This window comes from Talpa occidentalis, unplaced genomic scaffold (assembly GCF_014898055.3).
Source record: "Talpa occidentalis isolate TD23 unplaced genomic scaffold, MPIMG_talOcc4v2.1 talOcc4.11, whole genome shotgun sequence".
Taxonomy (NCBI): domain Eukaryota; kingdom Metazoa; phylum Chordata; class Mammalia; order Eulipotyphla; family Talpidae; genus Talpa; species Talpa occidentalis.
In genome coordinates, this window is record NW_023601104.1 from 73,309,699 (window position 1) to 73,326,777 (window position 17,079).

General features: G+C 36.6%; 1 protein-coding gene across 7 annotated transcripts; it reads left to right on the forward strand.

Annotated features, from left to right (window-relative positions):
• The first annotated feature begins 1,496 nt into the window (after positions 1-1,496).
• CCDC196 (coiled-coil domain containing 196) lies at positions 1,497-16,770 on the forward strand. 7 transcript variants are annotated; one of them, XM_037503520.2, is made up of 11 exons: positions 1,497-1,543; positions 3,602-3,671; positions 3,751-3,927; positions 5,134-5,230; positions 5,892-5,942; positions 7,915-7,992; positions 8,190-8,267; positions 8,802-8,861; positions 9,222-9,363; positions 16,213-16,272; positions 16,391-16,768. In XM_037503520.2, exons 2-11 carry the CDS (start codon positions 3,622-3,624, stop codon positions 16,558-16,560), a joined length of 963 nt encoding a protein of 320 aa, XP_037359417.1. In that variant the 5' UTR covers positions 1,497-1,543; positions 3,602-3,621; the 3' UTR covers positions 16,561-16,768. The 7 variants fall into 7 exon arrangements, 6 of the variants coding, with proteins under 6 accessions (XP_037359417.1, XP_037359420.1, XP_037359416.1 ...); XM_037503519.2 differs by having other exon boundaries at positions 1,514-1,543; positions 3,203-3,671; XM_037503521.2 differs by having other exon boundaries at positions 1,515-1,543; positions 3,203-3,671; positions 3,775-3,927.
• Positions 16,771-17,079: the final 309 nt, after the last annotated feature.

Consider the following 17,079-nt stretch of genomic DNA (forward strand, 5'->3'; position numbering starts at 1 on the left):
GTAGATATGGCCTAGCTTGGGACAGGGATAGCTAGGGTTAAGGTGAAGCCGAGCACAAAATGATCATCACAGTGCAGAGAGAGGTGGTGATCTTTAAGAGCCCACAGGTTTTACTATTATGATTTTGCCAACACACCTCTTCTTATTTTAGTTAATGAAATTCATATAATCTCCTCAAGGGCTGAACTGGCTCTGCGTTAGAAAGGACCACAAGGTCTTCCTGTTTCCTCCCTAAGGAATTCTGTAATTTTATTGCTGCAACTGAGGCTGAGGAAGGTGAGGATAGGAAAGCATCTTGATTTTCTTTTCTTTTTTCTGCTTTAATACGAAAATAATTGCCTTTACTCTTGGAGACCTGGCTTAATTAGACCAATCTGATTTTCTACTGGCAAAACTAACACTAAAATGCTATTGCTCTGAGTTCTCTAATTATAGAGCAATCACGCTTTTCCTTAACAGATACTAAAATCAAATGCTATCATGTTGGATGAGGTCATTGTGAATAGCTTGTTATAAGGCCTATTTTGAGGTCCCACATGAATTTCAGTGAATAATATGCAGTGACAGGAAGCAACAGATATAAAATTTATGCAGAAAAAAGTTATGAATTTGCTACTGTATGTTATCTAAACAGTGATGTGTTTCCATGAGTTATTTCATTGGTTCACTCACCATGACATCTTATTTTTCCACCCTCAGACTCCTTAAACTCAGCCCTTTCCTTACTTTCTCTCTATAAGCCATGCCATTCTCCATTTTCTTCAACATATGATCTACCTTTTGACGAATGCTCTCACCAGCACTCTCAACCCCTGCGTCCCTTGAACTTGTACTTCTCTATTCTGCTAAGGTCCAATCCAGGGTCAGCCAACTACTGTTCTCTTTACTGTGCTTGAAGTTTGCCACGGACTGCTGGAGATAAATGCATAGCTGCTGATTCATGCCATGACAAATTTATAATTCCCAAACTCACCTTCACCCTTAGCACTACTTGGCAATCATTTCACACTTGCCTGCTTGGCTTCCTTTGCCAATGTTAGGGTGATATTCCAAACCTCAGGTGATCACTCTTTCCAGATTTCTTACAATGCTTCCTTAATCAACGGTTGACTTTTTTTTCTGCTTTAATTTTTTCCAGTTTTATTGAAATGTAATTAATATATAAGATTTTATTAGTTTAAAGGGACAAAATGGTGATTTGAGATAGATAAAAATGTTGCAATACCTCAGGAAAAAGTAGTATTCAACTTCCCTCCTTTCTACTTCTAGTAATTATCTATAGTTTCACCCTCTCTCCCCACATTCCAGAGAAAATATATTTATCAATTATTGCCTTTTAATCCTTTTTGTTTGTTTTAAGTTCTTCATTATATAGTCTTCATTATAAGGCAAATATTCTCCTTGGAATTCATATTGGAAGGTGAAGAAACAGGCATCAGAATGTTCAGAAATATAAGGTGCTGATTGGGTATAGAGCAGAGCACATCAGAATAGCAAGTGTTCTTCCACTTTCAATCATTCACAAGCAAGGACAGAAAGGAAGGTGAGTTGGGATGCTGCCTGCCCATTAAATGTTTTAAAATTCTAACATAATTCTGCCAGCCAAATGTCACAACATGAAATTTAAAGAGGCTATGCTTTAGTGATCAATGCCATTTTTGTCCTCTATAACTTGCCATATCTACAGTCTGAAAAGTTACTAATAAATAACAAACTCTCTTAATTCCTTTTTTTAAAAGATTTATTTATTTATGCATACAAGAGCTGGAGTACAGGCCAGAGGTGCAGGGGTGAGAGGATTCACCAGAGACAGAGTGGAGAGCAGAACAGGCAGATTTACTGAAATACACTGCTGAGGGGAGCAGTGGGCGAGGCAGGACAGGTCTGCTGTGCCATGTGGGTTAGCTCCCTGGCTGGGGATTGAACTCGCGCTGCAGTTGGATAACTTCAACTGTGGCTGTGGATAACTTCATAGTACAAAATGTATTCCCTTGCACCACCACGGAGCCCCCTCTCTTAATTCTTTTGACTGTGAGGAGTGTGCACACCCTCATTCAATCCAAACTCTTCACAGGAACACCATGTGAATTATACAATGCTTTAGCTGATATGGCTATTCTAATTTATTGTCATATTATCGATCATACAAAACTTACAATTGACATATATGCTTTTAGAAAAAAGTATTTATAGAGACTGCCTAGAGAGAAGTTTAGTCATAGAAGACATATAGGAGAGATAGGTATCCTATTTAACTAAGGACATATTAAGGTTTTGTGGGATCCTATTTGGGGAATCTTGCTTCCCAAATAAAGATTACAAAATTATAAAGCAGCTTTTTTTTGTATCTGAACACTTAAGGCACTAAACAATCTTAAAATCCAAACCAACCAAACAAAAGCTCATTAAAATGTGAACACCCAACAGGAGGCAAGAACTTCACATAATAAAATTACATTTCACTGTCACAAGAAAACATTATTTACCATTCTCATTCTTATTCCCTTGGTGCATACCAAGGCTCATAGAATTTAGTAACCTGTTCACAGTCAGCTTTCTGTGCACATGGAAGCTGAATTTCAAACCAAGGTCTGACAAACTAAATCTCAAGTTCCACTACAATACTCCGCCTTAAGGTTTCCCTGAAGACAAAGGTTTAAGTTACTTTGGGGAATGCCTGTAGAAAATGCCTGGAAATGCTCACTTAATACTTGAAACTGACATGACTTTATACGCTTTAAGAAAGTCACTAAAAATATTGTCCTAACCCTGTGTTTGAAGGGCTTAAGGAATGGTAAAATTCTTTGGGTTATCTTCTGTTCACTAAGTGACATAGATGAATACAAGAGATAGTAAAGATCTAGATGAAGTGTAGTTCTAATAAGTAGAGGAGAATGGAGGTAAAATCAGAATCTGGAGGATTTCTATTTCCCCAGGAAAAGAGCCTGACTGTGGAAGGGCAAACAGACAGCATGGATTTTTCACAAATTATATCATCTTGCTACATATTATTCTGCCTTGTTACTGTGATATATCAGGTTTTAAAGATGGGAAAAGAATGATAATTTGTTCATATATTACCCAATATCATATCCATATTTTATATTTACCAATTTAGCCTCTATCTTTTTAAATATCTCTTAGTGATACCCTCACGCCCGTTGAAGGTAAGTATTGTGTCTTTATCTTTTCTCACTCACAGCCCTACAGATAAAAGGCACTCCATAGAGATTTATTGTCATGGAAAATGACACTGATGAAGTTTTTTGACCTGTGACTATTTTATAACAAAATAATTTTTGTAATATAGAAGTACTGTGGTTCTTTCCTATTCAATCAGACTTCAGAATAAATATTTTGGCATTTGGCTAACGCTAAGGCAAGAACTGATCAGTAGTATTTTCTGTCAAGAAACTGCCATTGATGTTGGAATTACTTAAAAGACCTGTTGATTTTGTGGCCTTAGGGCCATTATGACATCAAACTGTAGCTAAAATTAATCCAATGCAACAAGAATTTCAAGACCAGCAGCACAAAAATGATGACTTAACTGAATGGGACAAGAAGGCACATATTTTCAAGAAGACCTCTTTATTTACAGAGTAAAAGTTTTCTTCCAAGATGACTAGTAGTGCAAACTCTGAAGACTCTTACGTGCCCTCCAGAACAAGGTGAGTCTGACAGAAGATGCCGGTAGGTATTAATCCAAGAGGGGAAAGAAAGTATCCATTATTAACCTACTAAAAGTAGGCATTATGGTATCTCTTCCTGCAGAAGTTCTAAAATAGAGGTCAACTACTTGAAAGAATTGAATGAGGATTTAAAGCTAAGGAAGCAGGAACTGCTAGAAATGCTAAAACCTCTAGAAAATAAGAACAACCTCTTATTGCAGAAGTTAATGTCCAACTTGGAGGAAAAACAAAACAGGTAAGTGTTTCCTACTAAGGATTTCCTAGAGATGGAAAGGCTAGAGAACTTTAATCCATAGGATTAACAATGGTTACTTGCATTTTTTAATAAAATAGTTATGACATGCATCTGTTGTAGGTAAAAAGTTGCAACCACAAAGTCAGAGTGGCAAGGAATACTTCATTTTCATTTAATAAACTTAAATATGATTCAGGCCTCATCTCACAGTTACAGTTAATCTTTTTTCCTAGGGGGTCCCCCCAAGACACAGATAAGAGTTTAATGTATTCAGTGGTCACACTGATAGATACTTATTCAAGCTTGTGAAATCATTGCAGACTAGATAATTCTATACTTTTCATGTTAAGCAGCGGAATGGCAATCTTTTCTGAGCTTTGGAGTCCTCTGGATTAGGAAGGAACTTCTCCACACTTCTCTCTTCACTAGGACACCCAACCCAACACACCAACTCACCAAGTCTGTTTCCTTTCTAGTCTCAAGGCATCTCACCTTAGTGGGTCCACCTTCATTCTCTATCTTAGGGAACACCTTCAGGAATGCAGATGTTCTCAGAACAAAATTCAGGCAGAAAGTTGTGGTCAAGGGCCAGCTGCTTACAAAACAAAAATCCAAACTTCTCTCAAGACAAGAGAATAGAACTGGAGAGGAAAATATGCAGTGAACATAAATATCAATTAATACCTTTAAAGAATATCCACAGTCAAACTTGGTACTGATTCAGATTTTGTTAGAAGCTTAGTTCCTTATATTCTCTGAGAGTTACAATAAGGATAAGGGGAAGTGAATTCCCCAACTAACTTAGATTCTTTATATGGAGAAGCGAGGTGGGGAAACTGCAAGGATCTGGGGCAGGGAATAATTCTGGGATTTATCCTGAAGGCAACAGGTATTTTGACCCCCTTCTTCACAGGGGCAAAAGTCATGTACCAAAGCATTTTCTGAAGGAGTGAAGTCTTCATGTCTGTTGGAGAACCAAGTTTGGGGTATTATAGAGCACAGAATTCATTATAGAACAGATAGCTACAGTAAATGTTAATTAGGAATTGAATCCTAATTGGAATTGGCGTCCAAAAGGACTTTTGTAACTTGTGATTTCATTCCCTATCTCATTACTATGGTAGAGTACATTCTGACTGGCTGCAGAATATTAATCTTACTCTTTTGGAAGTATGATGTTTTATGATTTCTTTCTCTTCCTTCTAGTCTGCAGATCATGAGGCAAATCATGGCAGGGAAAGGGAGTGATGAATCTTCAGTTATGGAGCTCATTGACGAAGCAGAGGAAATGAAACAGAATCTGGTAAGAATTTGGTGGTAGTCAAGGAAATGATCTCCTGAACAAGTCGCACTTCCACTGTTGTCAGATGCGGAAGACAGATTATCTGTAACATCTGAAGTTCCAACACTCAGAATCTCCTTGATATAGAAAGTGTGGTCCAAATGGATGAAATGTTGTGAAAAATATAGACTAGCTATAAAACTTCTGTGTCTTTAACTTTTTAAAATCTTTTCATCTAGGGCTTAGTAAATCATCCATATCAATCCTCTACATTTAAGAAGGAATGGAAAATGATGATCAACATTAGTTTGTTCTGAGAGTCTTATAAAATTATTAAAAATTAACAATGTAAAGACTCTTAAAAATGACAAATTAGTGGTCTAAGCCCCAGAGATATTGCCATCAGATGACCTTAAGTGATGCATAAGGAACTCATTTGTATTGATATTGCACAATCATTATTGTTCAAAATTGTTATTGCTTTATCATCATTGTCATTATCATCATCAAACTTATCTCTCATGTTCCCAGATTTAGGGTTAGGTCCATTCATTTCCTATCTCTATGGTTTGCTGTGTTCCTGCAACTCCCTTGCCCCTGATACTTAGTAATTTCTTCTAACTTCGTTTTAATAACTGGACAGACACATATTTCTGTTTGTTTGTTTCCCCTCCTCCAACAGGAAAGGAAAAACAAGATGCTTTGGAAGGAAATGGAGATGCTATGGAACAAGGTGTGCCTCTAAGGATCTCTTGAAAGTATTGCTTTCTAGACCATTGCGCAAAGACGTTTTTCCATTCTCCTATTTATGTGTCCCTGCTCCCACCCATGACTTATTCCAATCCATTCCTTACACAGTGTCAAAGTGATCTTTTTAAAACAAAGCATGCCACTTTTCCTATGAAAACCCTCTACATCTTTTCCTTATTGTGGCATAATCTGGCTCCTGCCTACTTCTCTAATCTCCTCTCATAGACGTCTTCCTCCTGCTTTCTATGAAACTAACACACTGGCCTATTTTTGGTTTCTCAAACATGCCAAGATCTTTCCTAAGTCAAGACTTTTGCTCTTGTTTTATCTCTAGCCTGTAATGCTATTTTCTCACAGGTGGCTTATTCTCATCCTTTAGTTTTTTTCTTCAGTTCACATACTCAGGGAGGTCCTTTTGGTTCACTCCACCTAAAATAGGGCAGCTCACCTCACTTTCTGTTATACAACTCTGTTCATATCCTTCACAGCATTTTTTATAATAGACCTTATTATTTTAAAATTTTTATTACTATTTTATCATTATTATTTTATTTGTTTCATGTCTCCCTCCCTCCCCTGGGATGCAAGTTCCTCTACTATTTTGATTGCCTTTTTGGCCTCTGAATCCTTTACAACTAGTACAATCCTTAGGAAAGAGTGGATATTAGATAAATGTGAGTGGAATGAACAAATGAATACTTAATTCTAAATCCCCTGTGATTTTGCAACAACTGACTAGGTAGTTTAAATAACAATAGTAGGGTCTTTTGCTGGGAAATCACTCAGCCTTGGAAATTCCTTTGTGACTAAGTCCTTGGGGCTTGAGTGCTCTTTCACAGACCAAGGGACTGAAAGAGTAGATTGTGTCTTGTGATATAAACCGGTGTGTGGTGTGATCTCTGACTGCCTTGTCATCTCACCTTTCCATAAATAACCAGGATACCTTCAAGTCCTGTATCTTGTACTGAGATCAGCTACTAGTTCTCAGGGGCAGCTACAAATCAGTCCTATGAGTTGGCAGAAGTTGTAGTTCCTGTGCTCTTTAGTCCTTGTGATAGGAAATGTGCCAGCACAGTTCCTCCATCAAAATATAGGTTCTGTAAAGCTCCCAAAAGACTTTTTAGAAGGGATGTTCATATACCTTAGTTTGTGACTGGCTTTCCTGACCCATATTTTTAGACAGTGAGAAATGGAGGAAGAGCAGCTTGCCTAGTGATTAAGAACATAGGTTTCAGAGCTTAAGAGGTCTGTTTCAAAGTTTAGCTCTGTACTTTCCTAGCTGTGTAACTCTAAACAAATTAATTAGCTTCTCCAAATCTTAGGCTTCTCATTTAAAAAGTGGAAATAAAAATAGTCCTGAGGATTAAATAAGAATACGTGTAATATTGTTAAGTAATATAAATTAGTATATTAAATGGCTTATAGCTGTGATTGACATATAATAACGGTTAAGTTCATAGTTATAAGGCATGCTCAGGAACCAAATAGAGGGGCTCATTTCATTCTGTAACCCCTTTGCTAGAATAATTTTTATGTCAGGCCCTGAGAAGTTGCTGACTGGTTTGAACAGAAAGCCTGACCTGTGTTGGCTTTCCACTTCCTCCACTAATGCCACTGCAGTTGTTACTCTCAGGGGATATGTTCCAAGATCCCCAGTGGATGCCTGAAACATAGGTTTGAATGTACCAAACCCTACATATTCATGTTTTCTCTATACATAACTATGATAAAATTTAATTTATTAATTAGATGTAAAAGAACAATAATAGCTAATAATAAGATAGAACAACTATAATAAATTATGTGAATGTGGTCTCTCTCTCTCTCAAAATCATTTTATATGTAATATTTTCTAACTATGATTGACTTCAGGTAACTGAAACCATAAAAGTGAAACCAAGAAGGGTAGGGAGTATTACCATATTTTAAAGCTATGCCAAAATGTCTCTTTACAGACATTTGACACAGATGAATACAGAGATCAACCAAAAACACCACAGATAAAAAATAAGGCAGACTCACAAGATGCAAAGGCAAGTGTACTATGTGGTACTTAGAATTTAAAAGTTGTTGATGCTACACAGATAGGAACAGCTTATTTACACTCAAATCTAATTTGGGTAGGCAGATAGTAGTATCTGGCTCTTTAGCATATATTGGATTCACTGCCACAACATTGCATTTCTTTCTTGGGACCACCAATTCTTCTAGCTTTCTTTTTTTATCCCAGGTTCCCCAAACCCTCTTGTCATCTAGGAAAATCAAGAATGAACTGGACACATCATGTGAACTGAAGGAGATGAAGAAGGTAGTATGACCTTTCTGAACCATAGTGGCATGTAGAACTGATAGATTCAAAATCTTTAATATAGCAGTAATCTGCCTGAAAACTATGGTATGCTCTTGACCTGATACAAATTTTTATAAGCAATCTGGTTTTCTTGAAGATTATATTTGAGTCAGAGTGACATTGCAAGTTTCTGGGAAAACATATTAGCTTGACAAAATGGAAGAAGCTATAACAACAATACAACTTTGCAATAGTTATTTGACGTAAAAAACACTCGTTAATACAGTATTTAAAGATTTATTCAGAAGGTGTCGTGCATGGATCTAGTCTTCCTACAACCAACTCATTCATAGGAAATAATTCTATTCTAGCTTCTAACTATTGGGAGAATGGGTTATAAAGGTAACGCCATTTACTAGAATTTTGAAGTTGAAACCAATTTATTAGTGACTATGATGCGATGATTTTGCTATAAAATATTTACAGCATATTGAGAAAACTGATTTCTGGTCTCAATTTACTTTGGCACCCAGAGGGTCTTTCTTCCACCAGGAAAAACAACAGAGGAAAATGGAATGGATCATGTACCAGGATCCAGTCAACATCCATCAGGTACCAAGGTCTTGCAAGATAATTCAGTTTTATTCATACAAAATAAAGACATAGATTCACACTATTAAGGACATTTCCCTCATCTGGACTACCAAATGTCCCCCTAAAAGAAATCTATCATGGAGAAATGACTGGAGAGACCTATCTCCAGCTTCTCCTTGGGTAATCTTGGATAAGTAGTGTTGTTTCCTATGTTCTAGATTTGAAATGGGAAAACCATCACAAATAATTTTTGCCTAGCTTTCAAGGACTGAATGTGATTACATCATTTTTTAACTCTTAATAAAAAAGCATTATAATATCAGTGGATTTAGAGAAGCCAAGACCATATGAGTAGTTCTGAAAAATGTTCTCTTATAGAATGACTTTCATGGCAAGGTGATAGAGCTGAGAATTGGAGCCTTGAAGAACTACCAGAAGGCCAATGACCTGAAATTATCACTGTACTTACAGCTGAATTCTGAGCCAAAGCAAACAACTTTTAATCTCCCTGGGACCCAAGGTAGGTAGAGTATCACAGGCACAGAGTTTGAGCAATACAGTGCATAGCAGATAGTTAAATTATATCACTATCATCATATTATTATTACTCAGAAGTTTTTGTACCAGGGTAAGAATTCCTTGGGAGGAAATTAAAATTTCCTTTGTAAAGACTAAGTATTATATTATGTATTTAGCATATGTAGCCAGTAGGCAGTTAAGACCCCACAAAATATTAGCTTTTATCCCACCTCCGTCCTTTTTCTAGGATTTAGGGCAGTGGCAGGAAGAATGGGTTCTTAAATTTTCAGGAATCTATCAATCCAGACTCTGTACTTTATTTTTTTATATAATTTTTTTATTTTTATATTCCCCATACAATTGAGACCCCCTTATTTTGACCCCAATCCCTCCCTTCCCCGCCCCCCACCCCCCATAGAGTGTCTCTGGTTCATAGTTGTTTGTTGATTTTGATTTTTACTTTCTTATAGTTATTCTTTTTCCTGGTCCCTTATTTAAGTTTTCTAGATTCCTGCTATGAGTGAGACCATCCGGTATTTTTCTTTTTCTTTCTGGCTTATTTCTCTGAGCATGATCCCTTCCAGCGCCATCCATGTTGCTGCAAATTGCATGTGTTTATCTTTTTTGAAAGCTGAGTAATATTCCATGGTGTATATGTACCACATCTTCTTGATCCAGTCATCTATTTTGGGGCATTTGGGTTGTTTCCAAAGCTTAGGTATTGTAAACAGTGCTGCTATAAACATAGGGGTGCAGGTGCTCTTTGGAATTGATGTTTCTGTGTCCTTTGGGTAAATACCTAGGAGTAGAATTGCTGGATCATATGAAAGCTCTATGTTTAGTAGTTCAAGAAATCTCCACACAGCTCTCCATAGTGGTTGGACCAGTTTACACTCCCACCAACAGTGCAGGAGAGTTCCTTTTTCTCCACAACCTCACCAACATTTGTTGTTGCTACTTTTTTTAATATGTGCCATTCTCACTGGTGTAACATGGTATCTCATGGTAGTTTTGATTTGCATTTCCCTGATTACAAGTGATGTTGAACATTTTTTCATATACCTGTTGGCCATTTGCATTTCCTCTCAAACTCTGTACTTTAAAAATAAAACTACAGTGAGAAATTATGCCTAAGGAATGATAATGTTTTACTAGTATCAGTATACGTCTCTCTAATTTGTTCTCAATCTTATTCCATAAAGGTCTTGAAAAACTTATAAAATCCACATAATACATTGGATTAAAAAACAGATGAGTTAAATGAAGGCAAAGGAAAAATAAGATGAAGCCAGGTAAATGTATGAAAATGAGTAATAGAAGTAGTATGTAATTGACAGAGGTAGGCTTCATGGTGGTTCTGAAAGAATCCCAGAAAAAAGCAAAACAAAACATGGATTCACAGTATCCACAAAATGGCAATAAACCAATTGCTCAGAAGGAACATAGTTTCATTTATTTATTTTTTTTACTAGTGCTAAGACCAGAGATAATTGCTCTTCCAGATCTTTATTTTGAGGACTGGACTGTAACTATGTATGTTATAGTAGTCAATATCCTCAATAATATTTCTAAAATAAATTCAGAACCCACATTTCCTAGACTGTTTCTTATAAGTTCTTTGGCACAATCTGATAAGCTATCAGTAATTTGAAAATTTTAAATGATGCATCAGCTCAAGATGATTTAGTCCAGGTACATAGCACTCTATTGATCTGACTTGATCCATATAAAAATTTAGAAAATCTAGAAGACTGGATGAATTATCCTTCATCCAATGTTCCATTTATATTTTTTAACTGAAATTTTGATAAAAAATGGAAGTAGAAAGCTTAAGACTATCTTCTTCAATAAGAACCTGAAGTGTAATTGAAAGCAATATAAAGTCATTAAGATATGAATTAAAAAGATACAGGAAAAGATACAGGAGAGAAAAATTATGAGGACAGATCTCTGTTTTTATTTCATTCAAAACTTAGCTTAAGGTCATCTCAAGGGAACCCTAGAGTAAGGAACCAAAAATCTTTTAGCTCAGGATTCAAATCAAACCAAAAATAGTAAACAGTGAAGGGTTCCAGTCAACTTGATCTCCTCAGGAGGTTAATTTGCCCCTTGCTTGCAGAAAATTGAATCAGCTTTGAACTAGGACAACCCCACAGATCGACACCTCTTCTCCCTTCCCTCCTTTTATGCTTCCAGAAGCATAAAAGTGGGGCACTACACTTTCAGTTACCATAAATGAATGTAGCCACAGGCATGAGTGACATGTTGGTCCTGTATTTTATTGATTTCACAGTCACTGAGCACTGATTATAGGCCATCTTCATTTTATAACACATCCATCTACAAAATCTTTCTTTGGGTTTGTTTGAACCCAAGTGGATCTGAAATCTAGCAGAGTCCTAGATTTTTGTTAGGTTGACCTATTTATAACCTAGTGTCTATTGAAACAAACAAAATAATTATTAATGTTCTTCATGAAAGGATTTTTAAAATTTTTTTATTGAGGTAATATTGGCTTTCAATAACGTATACCATTTAGAGTCATAGGGTCACACCCTTCGGATGTTACCACACCATATCCACCATCAATTCTCCACCATAATCCATTGTATACCTATCTACTTCACTACCCCTCCTACCCCAGTAACCTCAATTCTACAGTCAGATTGTTATTTAGTTTTATCTAACCCTTTTTTGTTTATGTATAATCCACATATAGTGAAACCATATGGAATTTATCTATTTTGTTCTCAATTATTTAACTTGACATATTCCCCTCGTTCCATCCTTGTTTTTTTTTTTTTTTAAGATTTATTTATTTATTTATACAAGAACCGGGGTACAGGCCAGATGCGCCGGAGGGTGAGGATTCACCAGAGACAGAGCCGGGAACAGAACAGGCAGACTGATGGAAATACATTGCTGAGGGGAGCAGCAGGCGAGAAAGGAGAGGTCTGCCGCGCCACGGGACCCTCGGCGGCAGACTGGGATAAAATCAGCGCTGCAGAGGCTGCGGACAGATTCAGAGCGTGGAGCTCAGCTGCCTGCCTCGTCAGGGGAGGCCCAGTTCCATTCTTGTTATTGCAAATGGCAAAGAGTTTCTTTAGTTGCGTTGTATCAACTGTACACACACACACACACACACACACACACACATGCAGATAGACAGACAGACAGACAGATAGATAGATAGATAGATAGATAGATAGATAGTCTCACATATTCCTGATCCAGTCATCTGTCCTTGGGCCCTTGGATTGTTTTCATAATGTGGCTACTGTAAATAGGGTTGCAATGAACATAGGAGTGCATATATCCCTTCAGATTAGTGTTTTTGCATCCTTTGGGTAGACACCTAGGAGTGGAATTGCTGAATAATATGGTAGATCTATTTTTATTATTTTGAGAAACCATGGAGAGATTTTTAGAACAATTATGGTAAGAGATTACCAACAGAGATATGATAGGGAAGAGGTTTGGTGCTCCCCATTCCCCAACTTCTGTATCATTTTGACTACTGTTTATTCAATATTTTATTTAGATTAGCTTTTAATTTCTTGAGTTATTCCTTGAAAATAAAATTTATATTGCTCTTTTAAATGAAAAGCCAATAGTTTTTCATAATAGAAAGTAAACAATAAGTATACAGAAAACAAAATTTTTAATTTCTAACAAGATGTTAAAGCCGACAGCTTGCTTTATCTTTATTAGGAATTGAGATTAGCAAGATGTATGCAGAATTCTAAAGAAAACTCTCAAGTTGAAATTTTCTCCATGATGTCATTATGCTTGAAATGAAAAAACTGAATATCTTCAATTCTTTATCACTGTGATTTATAGTATTTAATGCTATTGTATTTAAAGCATCTCCTAAATTTATGTCAGTTGCCACCTAAATGATCTCATCATCAAATTTTTGTAAATAGTGATTTCATGGGAAAAAACACTGAATTTAGTTCATATATCTGAGTTGCAGGCCTCACTTTGAGGCTAACCCGTTAAATGACCCATTTTTCTTTTTCCATAGTATCTATGACATACAGCATGTTGAAAACATGGTTTTGTTTAACCTCACAATTATCATCTGGAGTAGGTATCATAGAGCAAGAAATAAGTTCAGAGAAGTCAGTTTTATGACTAAATACCAAATCTTATCTCTACAGGAGCCATAATGTAATAAGCAGATATGTATGTGATTTTTTCATGACCTTTATACCTCTAAAGGCTTTGAACCGAAATTTATCACTGCCTAATATATAATTCTCCCAGTGAAGAATCATACCGCCTAACATTAATTTGTTCAGAGATAAGTTTCAAAACCTGTTGACAGATTTGTATTTCTGCATTTAGCCCGGTAGGTGGCACCAATCACATCCAGTCTTCCAATCCACAAATAGTTATTCAGGAAATGTGAAATGCTGTGGAAGCGATTGGCCTTCTATTACCCTTAGGATAAAATGTGCTACATTTTTATATCAAATGAAAAAAGAAAAAAACTATTGATATTTTCTGCCATGGTCTGTGGTACTGAGGTGTATTACTGGCAGCCCTGATTAGAACATGTTAAACTCAGCATTCTACTGCGCAATCCTTACCTATTTTTCTTCATTCTACTTCCTTCCACTCCAAAAGCAGCGACTGCCCACTGCACAATCCTCATCTCATACTATTTTTTTCTACCACAGGTAAATCAGGTGTTAGAATAGTGAATTTAAAAATGGATTAAGCAATTGTTTAAAATGGTGATATTTTGAAGATTATAGTGTTCCTTTTCTTGTTTCAAAAGAATTAAATTTCACATACCTGTATTAGACAAAGGGTGGAATGTAATTTTGGATACACCTCCCAGAAAATCAGGGTACATGTTCTTCTGTTCTAGACATTTCCAAGTAAAGGGAGGGTTTTTCCCACCACTCTTAGCCAAGAATCCCTCCTCCCACATCAACTGCCCTGTGAGTTGGTTGGTTGCAGTGGTGTGATTTATTTGGTTGACAAAATATAATCCTATGCTAATATTACTGAATTTGTTACACTTTAAGCAATCCCTGGTTACAAATTCCCTCCGGGGCCAGGTCGAAGCATTACCACTGTCAATTTTATCTGTTTAGCATACTGCATTACCTCGTCTTATAGAAGAGAAAAACATTTTAGACGTCAGGTAGAGTCTTTGCTTTTGGTCTTTCCAGAGATGGGTCACATTTGAAGGGATTTACTTTCCAACTACTGTAGAATTAAAATTTAACACTGAAATGTTTTGACCCCTCCCTGGCTTCTGGAGATCCAAGAAAGCAGATCATGGCCTTGGCAATCACCTATCTCAGACAGTAGAGACACGAAGTAATCTTTAAATTCAGTTTAATTTCCCATCACCCCCGCTGGTGTTTAATAAAAGGTTTATCTTCAGTAATACAGTACTAGTGATAAGACATTTGGTTCTGGCTGCCTTGCTTTCCTCTCCTCCCCTGCCTACCTCACTCCACTCCCCTGGGGAAAAAAAAATCTGAACATTTCCTTGAGCTCTTTTGAGAAGAAGCTGAAAGTTGGTCATGAATATTTTGCTACACTTATAAATTCAGATGAGAGCCCAGTGAGGTGGGAAATGAATTCTCTTGGGACCTTATTTATTCTGTAATTCCTTCTGTACTGAAAGCAAATCATTCTTCCCAGATTTAACCTTTACTTCACTCTTTAGCATTACTATTCCTGAAGGCTGAAATACACTCCAGCAGATGCTGCTGAAAGGAAAATAGTAGTATTGAGATAAAATGCTGGAAAGACAGGGATGGAATCCCATAGCTAGCTCAAATCTGGGTCTTTGATAAATAACATTGCCCTCAAATGCAGGCTTTTCAAGCTTTGAGGCAACTTGAACTTTTTGAGTGTCATTTAGGTTTATGGTATTAATAGGTTATGAAGGTAATTTCTAAACTAGGTCATTCTTTCATTCCCTACAAAACCCCACAGAAGGCCAGGGGAGAATAAAATTCTTTATTCCTAAATATAAATTTTGAAGGTTGAAAAAAAAAAAGTAAAAGTAAACTGTTCCTGACATAATACTAAGACTATTTCAGTGGGTCACAATAGATTCCAAACCTGCTTTCATTACACACTCAAAAAAGCAGCAAGATATCTAGGAAAGGGTTGTAATACTTAGCAAATAGGAAAAGGTTGTTCAGTTAAATCTGAAGAGCAGATAAACAACTTTTTCATTTCCATGCATATTTGGGGCAGAAAAATTGTTGAGTGTTTGTTGAAGTCCGAGTTTAGCTGGATGTCAATATTTTAGTCTGGCAATCCTACCCTAGGACACACTCATTACAGAACTCATTTAGTACCCTCTCCCTCTTTCCTTTTTTTTAAGCTCCCTTCTCTCAGCTTGTGCCTATCATTCTCACTGCCTCCTCTTCTTTCTTCCCCAACCCACCTTTATCTTTTATTCATTCTCCACTACCCAGTTTTTTGGGGGAATATATATCTGGCTTGTCTAGGTTGTATTTATATGTATAATATTTATCATCTTTTTTTAAAAAAAGTTGCATTAGAAGTTACATTTTGTAGGCTCTCAAAATTATTCCTATTTGAAAGCAAATCCTCAAGAGATTTGCCCCTCCACCATGGGACATGGGCTCTCAACAGAAAAAAAGTTTTACCACCTCAACTTTATAAAAATACCATTCCATGTAATACTTTCTAAAACAACTAGAAAATTCACAGCAGTGCCAAAACTGGAATCAGTCCTGCCATGATACATTGTATGATGTTGTGATGAATGTTAATAGCATTCCAACTAAAAATAAAACTAGTTTTTAATCTCAAAGGAAGCCCTCTTTTTCCTAATGTTTCCCGATAGGTACTATGGCAACTACAACTATTGGCAGAGCAGCTACCAGCAGAAATGACTCTAATATGAGTGAGTACTACTTTGACTTCTGAAATCATCTTAAAGGCATAAATAGAGTATGAGAGCACTCGATGTTTTAGCTGTCCTTTTTTCTGTCTCTTCCCCATCCCCTCATACCTTGTCTTAGAGATTTCTGGGATCACAGACTACAGGGCACAACAAGGAGCTAAAGGAAGTATGTTTGATGAGGTAGGAAAGGCTCCTTTTTCTGAGGCCCCACTATCAGCTGAAACACTGAAAGTTGAGAAGACTTCCCTCCATTTGCTTTGGACAGAAAGGCACTGTTATTTGTGCTAATTAAACTCTCAAACTTTTGTTTTAGTGCTGTTTCCCAACTCTGTTCCCACCAAACTGAATGGAAATACTAGTTAGAAGGTTGGCCTTAAAACTGTTAAGAATTTATTCATTGTAAACAGTCTCTGATTATTTGGTAGCTTTCGATTTTGAGATGATGGAATTCAAAGCATGTTGTATGCAACAAGACCATAAAAAGTTGCTCCTCCCTAACTGTGAAGTGTTTAATTCTGGGCAGATCCATTTCTGGCAAATGAGCAAAAATGGATACAAAATAAGAAAAATCATGTGCCATACGCTCCTCCACAACATCCAACTGCCCTGTTGACTCTGCCTTCTAAGAAGCTATTCCTTGAATATCTTCTATCATCGTGGTTTAGTTCAGGTCCTTCTTCCTGCTTAATTACCATAGGTTTAATTGGTTTCCCTGCTTCCAGTCTCTCTAATCCATCACAACGCCACTGAAGCTATCTTTTCTAAAAGAGAAATGAGATCATGTCACTCCCCTACTGGTTTCCTGTT